The sequence below is a fragment of the Zonotrichia leucophrys genome, chromosome 19, assembly GCF_028769735.1.
Source record: "Zonotrichia leucophrys gambelii isolate GWCS_2022_RI chromosome 19, RI_Zleu_2.0, whole genome shotgun sequence".
NCBI lineage: Eukaryota > Metazoa > Chordata > Aves > Passeriformes > Passerellidae > Zonotrichia > Zonotrichia leucophrys.
Window position 1 is genome coordinate 8,893,229 of NC_088188.1, and position 13,723 is coordinate 8,906,951.

The 13,723-nt window shown below is 44.6% G+C and overlaps 1 protein-coding gene across 2 annotated transcripts in view; it reads left to right on the forward strand.

Annotated features, from left to right (window-relative positions):
* Nucleotides 1–13,723, forward strand: part of CLTC (clathrin heavy chain) — a 30,377-nt gene that overhangs the window by 8,464 nt on the left and 8,190 nt on the right. For both annotated transcript variants that reach the window (XM_064729527.1, XM_064729528.1), the window contains exons 3-26: nt 1,116–1,384; nt 1,700–1,861; nt 2,622–2,735; nt 3,102–3,275; nt 3,864–4,061; nt 4,701–4,901; nt 5,435–5,587; nt 5,895–6,017; nt 6,208–6,345; nt 6,434–6,598; nt 6,685–6,865; nt 7,198–7,361; nt 9,024–9,149; nt 9,707–9,849; nt 10,204–10,438; nt 10,747–10,869; nt 10,957–11,102; nt 11,246–11,429; nt 11,799–11,991; nt 12,411–12,568; nt 12,748–12,912; nt 13,004–13,111; nt 13,219–13,386; nt 13,548–13,697. In XM_064729527.1, the coding sequence (XP_064585597.1) occupies nt 1,116–1,384; nt 1,700–1,861; nt 2,622–2,735; nt 3,102–3,275; nt 3,864–4,061; nt 4,701–4,901; nt 5,435–5,587; nt 5,895–6,017; nt 6,208–6,345; nt 6,434–6,598; nt 6,685–6,865; nt 7,198–7,361; nt 9,024–9,149; nt 9,707–9,849; nt 10,204–10,438; nt 10,747–10,869; nt 10,957–11,102; nt 11,246–11,429; nt 11,799–11,991; nt 12,411–12,568; nt 12,748–12,912; nt 13,004–13,111; nt 13,219–13,386; nt 13,548–13,697 (3,941 nt within the window). The remainder of the gene's footprint in view (nt 1–1,115; nt 1,385–1,699; nt 1,862–2,621; nt 2,736–3,101; nt 3,276–3,863; nt 4,062–4,700; nt 4,902–5,434; nt 5,588–5,894; nt 6,018–6,207; nt 6,346–6,433; nt 6,599–6,684; nt 6,866–7,197; nt 7,362–9,023; nt 9,150–9,706; nt 9,850–10,203; nt 10,439–10,746; nt 10,870–10,956; nt 11,103–11,245; nt 11,430–11,798; nt 11,992–12,410; nt 12,569–12,747; nt 12,913–13,003; nt 13,112–13,218; nt 13,387–13,547; nt 13,698–13,723) is intronic.

The window sequence follows — 13,723 nt, forward strand, 5'->3', positions numbered from 1 at the left end:
ATCACTGGCATCTTGATACTGAGCTTTTTATGAACAGGACTGACCCCTTTGACTCAAGTCTAGATTTTGCCTTGTAATACACCTTGCCTAGCATGTAGGAATGTGTTACCTGAATGTCCTCTCCCTTTACCCTAAAGCTCCAGCTGCACTAGATGTGGAAACAAACTGCTGCCTGTAGCCTGAGTAACTCTGTAGTAGAGAGATTTCTCCAAATTCTGGAGAAACTCCTCACTCAGCATCTTGCTTCAATTGCTGAGCTAATGGCTTTGAGCTAAATCAGTCCTTGGTGAGTGCAGGCACTTGCCTCTGTGGCACTGTGACTTCCTCAAGCTGGCCTGCAGTTACTAACTGTAGCAGATTTTCTGGCCTGCATCCAGTTTTATGGGATCTTTTCTATTCCTCCTGGGCTGCACTTATGTGTGCTTAAATAATTCTCTCCTAGAAGTAATAGAACTGTCAGAACTTTTCTTATCTTCTCAACAGGAAGAAATCATTTCTTAGGCCACTGTGTTATACAGACTGGTAGATTTGACTGCAGGTGGCTGTTCAGGATGTTTGTATGCACCATTCTATGTGATTTGGAGAATTTTCCTCTTGCCTTCTAGAGCTTGTGTTGGTCCCTAGATTCCTTGCCCTGCACAGTTCCTGTCAGTCTGGTTTGCAGTCAGTAGCTGTGTATCCCATTAGTGCAACCCCAAGGTTTTGGTTAATTAGCCTGAATTACAAAAGCCCTCTGCCAACCTGACTGTTCCATGTTGTGCCCTTTTAATACTTAAAACAGATGTGGACATAGCTTTAAATGCCACTGACAGCTTCCCTCAGAGCTCCAAGGAGCCTCAGCATGACTGTGACCTGGTGTTGGTGTATGTGAAGTATCCTCCAACCCATTTGTGTGGCTGAAGCTTTTGTCTCCTACCAACCCATTCTCCACATCTGTTTGATTGCTCAGTAGTGGCAAATCAGTAAAATCAGCCCCAGGAGTGTGGTCTGCTTCCAAGTGGAGGCTGATCCCTGAAGGTCTGCCAGTGTAGAGCAGCTTTTTCTTGAAGGAAGTCCCCAGGGTTTGATGTCCTAGTGCAGCTCTGTCCCGTGCCTAACACCACTGTGTCTTCTAGCTGGGAAAACGCTGCAAATCTTTAACATTGAGATGAAGAGCAAGATGAAGGCTCACACCATGACAGATGATGTCACCTTCTGGAAGTGGATCTCCCTGAACACCGTTGCCCTCGTGACGGATAACGCCGTGTACCACTGGAGCATGGAGGGCGAGTCGCAGCCCGTCAAGATGTTTGATCGCCACTCCAGCCTCGCTGGCTGCCAGATCATCAACTACAGAACTGATGCCAAGCAGAAATGGCTCCTGCTGACTGGAATATCTGCTCAGGTACTTTACCTCCAGGAAGGTGGGGAAACCCCAGAGCTTGTCTTGTTGTCTCCTTCTACAGGAGCAGGACTGATCTGTTTGTTTTATTAAACTTAAACGCTTGTCTCAATCTTCACATAACAAACTTAAGTGTAACTGAAAATCTCACATTACTATAATTGGATTTGTAATGATATAAACACTAGTCTGAAGTGACGAGAGTCTGAAGTGATGCTGTTGTAAGAGGAAGCTTTAAATGGCAGCATATTGACCAATATTCAATGAAATTACTGTCACAGTGCCTGTTTTTCCTGACACTTGTTCTTTTTGGTGTAGCAAAACCGTGTGGTGGGGGCAATGCAGCTGTACTCTGTGGACAGAAAAGTGTCCCAGCCCATCGAGGGACATGCAGCCAGCTTTGCACAGTTCAAGATGGAAGGGAATGCTGAAGAATCCACTCTCTTCTGTTTTGCAGTAAGAGGGCAAGCTGGGGGTAAGGTAAGGCTTGGTTCTAAACATATTGTAATCTTTAGTGACTCACCCTGGTTCTCTGCTTCCAGGAGAACAAGTGGTTTAATGCAAAAAGTTGCATTTAAGGAAGAAAGTGAAGGACTGTGTCAGTCTGGATATGACATGTGGTGCATGCAGAGCTTGGACTACCTGGTGTAGCAAGAATCTGTGAGTGGAGAAGTTAAGTGGCATGTCATGACCAGCCCAGTTAGCTGCTTGAAACATGTGACTCTCAGCCTCACAGGCTAAGCTTGAGGGAAAAGCTGTGGTAATCTTTCTTTGATGCTGATCCCTGGTATCAGACTCAAATAATTTCCAAATTATTGGATGGAAATAAAAAAAAAAAGTAAAGCAATAGTGTTGCAGGGCTAAATAATGATCCCATGTGAATACTGGAATTATGTGAGTTAGAGTAAAACCAGAGCTAGATTCAGAGAAACATATTCAGAACTGTCTCTGCAGAATGTGAACCAGGTTAAAATAATGCATCTGAAGAAACCTAACTGAATCCTGAGACTTCCAAGTAATTAGAGGTAACTAAAGATCATATTTAACTGTTTCTGTCACCTCTGGTACATCAGCACCAGGTTTCACCTTTAGCCAGTGAAAATATTTAGGAAGATTAACTTAGTTTGTCTTTGCATAAACTTGGAATTAAGGCTGAGCAGCAAGAGAACTGCTGTAATTTCATTGTTGAATCTATTGTTAAATAAATTAGACGCAAGAATTAATCTTATCTCTTGCACAGCTGCATATCATTGAGGTTGGCACACCACCCACTGGGAATCAGCCCTTTCCAAAGAAAGCTGTGGATGTCTTCTTCCCTCCTGAAGCACAGAGTGACTTTCCTGTTGCTATGCAGGTATGACAGCTGCAAAAGGTCTGCAGCTTCTCTGGGTGGATGTGAGAGGAGCAGGGAGGGCACTGGGAGCCAGCTGCTTAATGGGGGCCTAAACTGGTGTGACTGGTCTGGCTGCTGCTCCTGCTTCAGTAGTGGGAAAGTAAAGGTGGAGACAAGCAGCATTCAAGAGCAGCATGTTCTTATTTATAGAAGAAATATCCATATGTTTTAACTGCTTTTCAAGCTCTTCAAACGTCATTCTGCTGGGATAGTACTCAAGTAAAAATAAAACAGCACTGCTGGCTGTCCTGAAATGGCCCAGCTGTTCCAAAAGCACCAACTCATTTATCCAGTGCCAAATTTGAGTAATCTATTTCTGTTTTGCAGATCAGTGACAAGCACGACGTGGTGTTCCTCATAACAAAGTATGGCTACATCCACTTGTATGACCTGGAAACTGGCACCTGCATCTACATGAACAGGATCAGTGGAGAGACCATTTTTGTTACTGCACAGCACGAAGCAACAGCTGGAATTATTGGGGTCAACAGAAAGGGACAGGTAAGGGAGCTTGGCCTGGAAGCCACTTCTTATGATAAACTGCAGGGTTCATGTCTGTGTCTAAAGGTTTCCAGAAATGTTAACTTTGAGCTCTGTTCAGAGCATGTGAGGTCTGACAGTGTTGTGTGCCCCAAAATAAATTTGCTGTTTTATCTCCATACTTAACTACTTTATGAACAAGCTGCTGACATTGTACAGCCATGCCTTTAGCCCACATTGATTTTGGGTGGATTGTTTATTGAGCATGGGAAATACAGAGCAGGTTTGTTCCTCTATCCTCTAGGATTGATTACTTAGGACATTGAGTTTTAGAAAGATCCCTGTATCCCTGAAAGATCCATTATATTTCTGTGTTTCTGCCTCTGCAGATACCTCAATTAAGCTGTTAATTGCCTGCTGTGATGCAGACAATGGATGACACTGGTTCTTTCTGACCAGAGGCCTCTTTAATAAAATGACAATTATGAGTTATCAAGGGATGGAAAACTTTCCATGAATACCCCAACTTTCCCCTCAGGAGTTAGCTTAGCCTTTGGCTCACTTTTGATACTTGGGCTAACTGGAGGTTTCCCCTGGTGGTTTCTCCAGGTGCTGTCAGTGTGTGTGGAAGAGGAGAACATCATTCCCTACATCACAAACGTGCTGCAGAACCCTGACCTGGCGTTACGGATGGCTGTCCGCAACAACCTGGCGGGGGCCGAGGAGCTCTTTGCCAGGAAATTCAATGCACTCTTTGCACAAGGGAACTACTCAGAGGCAGCAAAGGTGGCAGCTAATGCCCCAAAGGTAAAGTGTTCACAACAGCTCTGAACTCTACTGGCTTCAGCTTCTTGCTTCAGGAAAGCTCAGTGAATTTTTCTAGTGGCAAGGACACAATCTTAAAACTGCTCTTGTCCCAAGGTAGGACTTTGGTGCTTCTCAGGTATTTTGGGTGCTGACTGCAAGATGGATCATCTTAGAGTTTGCAAAGCCCACAGAGGAGGGAAGGAATAAATGATGAAGTAATGGCTATGATTAATAACATTTCTGGTACTCACCTTTACTTCTTTAGTGATGCAAAAAAGTGTCAGTGAAAAGACAGCCTCTAGCTGAGGCTGCACCTGGAAACAGGATAAAAAACCCAGGCTAAGACTAAATTCAGATGAGAGGAACTTCTTTGCAAGGCCAAGCGTGTCCTAATTCTGAACTTAAATCTGCATTGCTACTGAAATAAATGTAATGGGTTATTATAGCACATTTTCTGTCAAAGCACTCAGTGTCTGAGCTGGTGTTCAGCCATATTGCTCCTGACATTCTGGGCTGGCAAAACATAGAAATGCTTGTGACAGCTACAGTGACATTACCTCCAGCTTCCTGGAGAAGCTCTTGCCAAGCCACAACAGCAGAAAATTGAAGTGAATATCTCTCTCTCTCTGTCTCTGGCAGGGAATCCTGCGTACTCCAGACACCATACGCCGGTTCCAGAGTGTTCCAGCTCAGCCAGGGCAGACTTCCCCTCTCCTGCAGTATTTTGGCATTCTGCTGGACCAAGGGCAGCTGAACAAGTATGAGTCACTGGAGCTCTGCAGACCAGTGCTCCAGCAGGGCCGCAAGCAGCTCCTGGAAAAATGGTTAAAAGAAGATAAGGTGAGTTTGGGGCTGATACCTTCAGAGCTGTGGGGGGAAGGAGCAGCACTGCCTGACAGCCTCCCCCCTTCCCAGGAAAATTCAGCTGGGAGCTCAGCAGTGACAGCAAATAGCTGAGCAATAGGTGCTCACTCTACCTGTCACTATGACTCAAACTACTGCAAGAGAATTGATCAAATTCTCATCATTCTGCATTTAAAATCACAGCAGGCTGTGCAGAGCATGGAAAGCTCTGAGCTGCTGCTGGGCTTTGCCAAACCAGTCCGTTGGAAACGGACTGCAAGCGCTGTGAGCTGTGGTTACAGCTGTGTAATTAATTGGAGAGACATGCTGGTACAATGTGTCACCCAGTTCTGGCTCTGAAAATTCACTGAACTGCTGTAGAGCGTGAGGAGCTGGAGCCCTGCTGGGAGAGTCAGCTCAGGCTGTCAAGATGGGCCTTAATGAAGAGAAGAGAAATGAGGAAGAGGGTGGTAGAACATCTCAGCATGGCACTGTCAGGGTGGGCTGACTGCATTTCTGTTTGTGAGCAGCTGGAGTGCTCGGAGGAGCTGGGAGACCTTGTGAAATCTGTGGATCCCACGCTAGCACTTAGTGTCTATCTGAGAGCCAACGTTCCAAACAAGGTCATCCAGTGTTTTGCTGAAACAGGACAAGTCCAGAAGATTGTTTTGTATGCTAAGAAGGTGAGAGAAAATTTAATTGCTGTGTCTATCTTGTATTTTATAATAACTAGTGCATGTTCCAAAGTAGCTGTAAGTAACTGTGGAGAATCTAAGAGCCTGTATAGTATTTACTTTTGCTCAGTTTTTTGTGAATAGTTCCTGTTAGACTTCGTACATGAGTCTTTCCCTACCTCCCCATGTTGCCTTTTCCAAAAGAGGAAATCCTGGCTGGGTTGTGTAATCTCCTGACAGTAGCTTTGACTGAGCTCTGTATTTACCAAGGTGTGTGGTGCTCTTGCTGAGTTCTCACTTTCCATCATCTTCTCAGGTTGGATATACTCCAGACTGGATCTTTTTGCTGAGGAATGTAATGAGAATCAGCCCTGATCAAGGACAGCAGTTTGCACAAATGCTCGTTCAAGATGAAGAGCCTCTTGCAGATATAACTCAGGTAAATAACTTTATTGCTGTGAAATGTTGATTTCAAAGCATTAAACTGATAAGAGGAGCCCTGCTCAAACCATCAGAGCAATGAGTTTGGGTTTAGCTTTGGAAGCTGCATTGATGCTTAAATATACTTCCAGTTCCTAATCAAAAACTTAAATTTCTTTCCTTTTTTTTTTTTTTTTTTTGTTTTGCAGATTGTGGATGTCTTTATGGAATATAATTTAATCCAGCAATGTACAGCCTTTTTGCTGGATGCACTGAAGAATAATCGTCCCTCAGAAGGTCCCCTGCAAACACGTTTACTTGAGATGAACCTCATGCACGCCCCTCAGGTACTGCTCAGACTCCCTGCACCTGGACATGGCAAACACTGCTGGGAGTGCTCAGGAGCTGAGTGAAAACGTTCCCTGTTCCTTCCAGGTTGCAGATGCCATCCTGGGAAACCAAATGTTTACTCACTATGACCGGGCTCACATAGCTCAGCTGTGTGAGAAGGCTGGTTTGCTGCAGAGAGCACTCGAGCACTTCACAGACCTCTACGACATCAAGCGTGCGGTGGTTCACACTCACCTCCTCAACCCTGAGGTAAGGCATCAAACCCTGCACCTGCAAATCCTGCCTCTAATAACTGCTCTGTACTCAGGTCTAAAATGCCTTATGTGTCTTTGCAGTGGTTAGTGAATTATTTTGGGTCCTTGTCAGTAGAAGACTCCCTGGAGTGTCTGCGTGCGATGCTGTCCGCTAACATCCGTCAGAACCTGCAGATCTGTGTCCAGGTGGCTTCCAAATACCACGAACAGCTGTCAACACAGTCACTCATTGAGCTCTTTGAGTCCTTCAAGAGCTTTGAAGGTGAGCCTGTACTTGTGCAAGAGGAGCTGGTGCTCACCTCGTTACAGATGTGTGTCTGTCTGCTGAAATCTAGAATGCCATAATGAGCTTAACTAGTTAGGCCTCAGACTGTGTTGAAACAGATCTAAACCTTTCCCTGTTTAGGGTGGATACCACTATTCAGTTGCATAATTTGTTTTTCTGAAATCCAGGAAAATGTTTGGAGCTGTAGAAAAACCTTGAATGCTGGCCTTTTGCCTTTGTCCAAAATGGGTGCCTTAAATTTCTGTAGCCTTTGGGATTTGTACTTTTAAATGAGACCAGCAAATAATATATTGATTGTTTCTCTCCAGGTTTGTTTTATTTCCTGGGCTCCATTGTAAACTTCAGCCAGGATCCAGATGTGCACTTCAAGTACATTCAAGCTGCATGCAAGACAGGACAAATTAAAGAAGTGGAAAGAATCTGCAGGGAAAGCAACTGCTATGATCCAGAACGTGTTAAAAACTTCCTCAAGGTAATGTTTGGGTAACACTGGACTGTCTGGGGCTGTTGGGGGTTCTGATAAAACATGGTGTGTCACTAGTGAAATGAGGCAGCTCTGTGAAAATAGATGAGTTTTAACCTTTGCACTTAAGGATCCAAGTGTCCTCAAACCTGAGGTATCTGCCATGTTGACAGTACCTCCTAATGGAGTCTGAGCCTGGAATATTGTCTAAAAAATAAGAATGTCAGGTCACTTCCTCACTGTTCTTGCTAAGGTTAATCTGGCTTGAACTCTTAACCTGTAGTAAATGTACCAGCTTACCTAGAACTTGTTAAAAATGTCTGCTATAAAATAGGAAACAGTTTGCTTAACTTGAGAACACCCATAGTGCCAAATGAGTTGATAACTTAATGCTTATTTATAGTGTAATCAACTCCAACTGAGCAACTACAGAAACAACAGATGAAAAGAGTCAGTTCATTCCAGAAATGCTGTCAGGTTCAGGGCTGATCTCTCTTATTCCTACACATGAAATGTCAGCCAGGTGAGCCATGGTTTAGCTCTGCTGGGAGATGCCAGTCAGTGGGAAATATCCTGACTGATGCAGAGCATTGCTGGAGAGTAGGGAAAGGTGCTGTGCTCAAAGTTCAGATTCTGTAGTCTTAGCACTGAGCTTATTGACAGACACAACACTGAGAAATACCTGAGGAACCATGTGGGAGGGGAAAACTTTATCTGGGAACATTTCCTGCCTTCATGTTTGTTGGTTACATAGCATAGTCTTAGATTTTGCTGATCATATCTGAAGATGGCAAAACTCTTCCCAAGAGAATTCTCTAAAACTAACCTGGTGTCACCGAGGTGTAAGGTATGTCATTTGATCAAGCCACCTAAGATATGTTATCAAGCTGTCAAATTCCTGATGAAAGTTATTGTTTTTTGTGCTGTTCCATGTCTGGAATGTGCAGGACATGTACCAGGTAAATCTCCCAGTACAGGCCTCCCTGTGTAAAGTCCTTAAGTGTAATTTATATGTAGGATTATATTCTGGGATGTGCATGTTGGAATAAGTGATCTGAAAAATGCATCCGGAATACTGTCTGCCACATAGACTAAGCTTCTGTACTGTAACCATTGTAACCTTATGCTGAAAGTTGGAATGCTTTTAGATAATTAATCTGGTAAGCAGTTTAAGTAGTACTGCTATAGAGCTGAATTCTCACTGTTCTCTAAATCCATAGTTAGGAGGTATCACATGACACATGGCACTCAAAGTTAATTCTGTATCTAAGTTTTACATTATCAACCACAACTTAATCTAGTCTTGGTTAAATTTCTTTTGAAATCCCAGAGTGCTAATCCTGCACACCAAACACCAGTGGCAAACTAAAAATATTCTCTATAGCCTAGGCTTGTAATAGTTGTATTGTGTTGTAAAACTCTGTAGAGTCTGCCATGCAAAGGAGCAGGGTTAAACTCCAAAAAGCTTCTTGCTCCTCACTCCCTGCAGTGGGTGTGAGTGCTCTCACTTTACATCTTGCAAACAACTAGCTGAACAACAAGCTGTCATTATTTGGTTGACTGTTGAGATTGGCTTTCCAAATTCAGCTGCTTTGACAGTTTAAGTGACTGTATTATTTGTCTGCTTAAGTCCAAGAGCAAAACCAAATTACTAAAGCTGTTCTCTTTTAGGAAGCTAAACTCACTGACCAGCTGCCTCTCATCATTGTGTGCGACCGCTTTGACTTTGTCCACGACTTGGTGCTGTATTTGTATAGAAATAATCTCCAGAAATATATTGAGATTTATGTACAGAAGGTAGGTGACAACTTGCCCCTTGGCTTCAGTGAGTCAAATTGATCAGTTTTTACAGTATCATGTACAATTACAGGCATCATGTTTAAGTATTCTGCAAACAGATTTGTGCCTGAGACTGACATTTAAGTGATTATTAGTGGCCTCCAGTAAATTAGCCCTGATGTGAGTCAGGGCTCGTTCTTCAGTCAGGTTAAGCAGTAACTCCCACTCATGTGCCACTTGAAGGGGGAAGAATTGGTAGAATAACTTTGGAGTTGTTGGGGTGATTTTAAGTCTCAGTATTTTGGAGTGGGGAGAAGGGGAAGTTTTCCTTTTACCTTCCTGCAGGGACAAAGTGGATTGCTCAGGAGCTCTTCCTGTGGGAACTAAGTGAGCCAATGGGCTGGGGTGGGAACACCTGCTGTCTGAAGAATTGACTTTTAAGCTTTTTCAGAACCTTAGGAGGCTGGGAGTAAAGGTGGGAAGATGGGGTCAGTCTTAACAAGCGGAGTTCTGGGGATCAGTATTGCTCCCTGCTCCCTGCCAGCATCCTGACCTCTTTAAATGCTCCTGTGCAGGTGAATCCCAGCCGTCTGCCTGTGGTTATTGGGGGACTGCTTGATGTGGATTGCTCTGAAGATGTGATCAAGAACCTCATCCTTGTAGTGAGAGGTCAATTTTCAACTGATGAACTTGTTGCAGAGGTTGAGAAAAGAAACAGGTATTAAACTTCTACAAGTCTCTTACCAATTCCAGTCTGGCAGTGCTTGCTGCTCATCCATCAGTGCATGTCACACAGCTAAAGCTGGTACTGACACAAGCAGAGCTGGGTGAGAACCAGCTCTAATTCTTGACAAATGTGGGGAATCTCTCCAGATAACTTTGGTGTGTTTTCTTCATAGTGTCAGAAGGTTACACCATTATAATAATGAATCAAAATGTAGGTTAAAACAGAGCACTGGAACTCTGGTTTAGTTCTGACTATCCTACACCAAGATTGGCATCCAGAGTTTAGAAATCATGCAACTGGATATTTACTCACTCAACCTCTAACGTGAAAATCAATTCCTTCTAGGCTGAAGCTGCTCCTGCCCTGGCTGGAAGCAAGAATTCACGAGGGCTGTGAGGAGCCTGCCACTCACAATGCACTGGCCAAGATCTACATTGACAGCAACAACAACCCAGAGAGGTTCCTGCGTGAGAATCCCTACTATGACAGCCGTGTTGTTGGCAAGTACTGTGAGAAGAGGGACCCTCACCTGGCCTGCGTGGCGTACGAGCGTGGACAGTGTGACCTGGAGCTGATCAATGTACGTGTGCCAGGCTGCTGCCTCGGGATTGGCTGCTAACATCAGTGTCAGGGGCTGCATAGAAACATTTAGGACAAAAGCATGGTTTTTTAAAAATGTATTAGCTGGGAAGTGCGGGTTTCTAACACACAAGAGGAGGTGGCTGTTTAACCTCCCTCTGCAGCTTAATGAGAAACTCTCCTAAAATGGGAGGTTAATGGAGTATCAAAGGCTGAGATTTCAGTCTGCCCTCAGTTCAGAGTTCAGTACAATTTTCTGTAGGCTCCGTAGCCTTGCCTTCCCTCTGAGCAAGCTGTGCCTCTCTCCAGGTGTGCAATGAGAACTCCCTGTTCAAGAGTCTCTCCCGCTACTTAGTTCGCCGCAAGGACCCCGAGCTCTGGGCCAGTGTGCTGCTGGAAAGCAACCCCTACAGGAGACCCCTGATTGACCAGGTACAGCTGCAGGACATTCACAGCCTTGCCTGTCCCAGCTGGATTTGCTGACATCACTCATTTCTGCATGCCTTGCTCTGCCTGCAGGTTGTCCAGACTGCTCTGTCAGAGACCCAGGACCCCGAGGAAGTCTCTGTCACTGTGAAGGCCTTCATGACTGCAGATCTTCCCAACGAGCTCATTGAACTGCTGGAGAAAATTGTTCTTGATAATTCAGTGTTCAGTGAGCACAGGTGTGTGAAATGAAAGCTAAACCACAGGAAAACTTGGAGTTACTGCTGTAATGTGAAACAGCAAATAAACTAATACCTTCTGCAGAGGGGAGGGTGAATTTCTTGATCATTATTTGCTAAGTACTGTTTCTTTCCCTGCTCAGGAACCTGCAGAACCTTCTCATCCTTACAGCTATCAAGGCTGACCGCACCCGTGTCATGGAGTACATCAACCGCCTGGATAACTACGATGCCCCTGATATAGCCAATATTGCTATCAGCAACGAGCTGTTTGAGGAGGCATTTGCTATCTTCAGGAAGTTTGATGTCAACACATCAGCTGTACAGGTATCTTCAGTTCTCAGGCTGTAAAAAATCCCTGTGCATCCCCACACAAGGATTTGCTGGTGCTTAACGCCAATTAGCAAAGTGCCCAAAGCTGCTCAGTGTCTTGTCTTACAAAACAGACACTGTTTCTGTGAAAATAGATTAGTTTTAAGTTTTGCACTTAAAGATCCAAGTGTCCTCAAACCTAAACAACATTTGTTTATTGAAACTTTGTAAGCCTAAAATCACTCACGCTGTGTGAGTTGTATGGAATTAGTCTCTCTCTTTTAAAATCTGTGCATCCATTGAGGAACATAGATAAACCCCAGCTTAGTGAGTTGTAGAAGTGACCTTTCTGAGAGTGGCTGATGGTGGTTATCCTTTCCCCAGGTGTTGATAGAGCACATTGGGAACCTGGACCGCGCGTACGAGTTCGCCGAGCGCTGCAATGAACCTGCAGTGTGGAGCCAGCTGGCCAAAGCACAGCTCCAGAAGGGGATGGTGAAGGAAGCAATTGACTCCTACATCAAAGCAGATGATCCTTCCTCATACATGGAAGTTGTTCAAGCTGCTAATGCCAGTGGTATGATTAAGTTTTGTTTACATCTTGGCTGTTGATGTTGCTCAGCTCTTTTGTGTGGTCTGCTCAAACTGCAGTTCTGCCAGACCTGTATCTTGGTGCAAGTAGAGGAGTCTGGCCCTTCAAGGGCTGTTCTAAATAAGAATGGGAAAAGGTAGTGTATTCCATCTGCAGATAATCAGTGGCCTGTAATTTCCTTCTTTAGCTAGCTGGAGACTTCTTTCAGAGTCTTTGTATGAAGTTAAATAAGATTTTAGTTAGGCCCATTTTGAGATTATTTGATTAATGAATAATTGGCAGTGTGGAGGTTGTTGATTGTTGGGGAATAGCTGTAGAAGTATGTCAAAATTCAGTTCAGCTGATTGTTTAAGCACAAGTGTCTCCAGTGGTGTGAAATAAACATTCTGAACTCCTTTCCATAGGAAACTGGGAAGAACTGGTGAAGTATCTGCAGATGGCACGCAAGAAGGCTCGGGAGTCGTATGTGGAAACAGAATTAATCTTTGCTCTGGCTAAAACAAACCGCCTGGCAGAGCTAGAGGAGTTCATCAATGGCCCCAACAATGCACATATCCAGCAGGTGAGTGGGGCTGACTTTGTTTTTCTGACTCACAGAGGATTGTTGGGAATTCTCTCTCTTGGGACATGCACATAGATCTTGGCCTTTAAATCCATTTAACACGGGCTTGAATGCCACACATTGAATGTAAAGCACTGACTGAAAAGGTGCAGGAATAACGTGGCTGTGCTGTGCCCCAGGTTGGTGATCGCTGCTATGATGAGAAGATGTATGAAGCTGCCAAGCTCTTGTACAACAACGTGTCCAACTTCGGCCGCTTGGCCTCGACCTTGGTGCACCTGGGCGAGTACCAGGCAGCCGTGGACGGCGCCCGCAAAGCCAACAGCACTCGCACGTGGAAAGAGGTGAACTCACTGCCCCTGAGCTCAGGGACCTCAAAGCTGGGGCCTGCTCAGGAGCCTTGGTTCTAAGCAGTAACACAACTCTCAATTCCAGGTCTGCTTCGCTTGTGTGGATGGAAAAGAATTCCGCCTGGCTCAGCTGTGTGGGCTCCACATTGTAGTGCATGCAGATGAGCTGGAAGAGCTAATCAACTATTACCAGGTAATTAAGCTGACTCCTGTTGTACAGTCAGTTCTGTCATGGCAACCCTGTCAAAATCTGGGATTCTGGATGGTTTCTGATGTGAAATGTCTCTGTGTGTCTCTAAGGATCGTGGGTACTTTGAGGAGCTGATCACTATGTTGGAAGCAGCACTTGGGCTGGAGCGAGCACACATGGGGATGTTCACAGAGCTGGCAATTCTCTACTCCAAGTTCAAGCCACAGAAGATGAGGGAGCACTTGGAGCTGTTCTGGTCCAGAGTCAACATTCCCAAGGTGAATGTCTGAGGCTTTAAATTTAACTGAAAACACACCTTTTTGGGCTGCCTGTACCCAGCTTTTGCACGAGCAGCTCCTGAGGTTATTAATGGAACTAAAGCCTAATCACCGCTGGAAATTCCAGTTAACAAATATTGGTAATTCTGCCTTTTGCTTAGGTTCTGAGAGCTGCAGAACAAGCCCACCTCTGGGCTGAACTGGTGTTCCTTTATGATAAGTATGAAGAATATGATAATGCCATAATCACAATGATGAATCACCCAACAGATGCTTGGAAAGAAGGCCAGTTCAAAGATATCATCACTAAGGTATTGCTTTCCTGGTGAAAGTTATG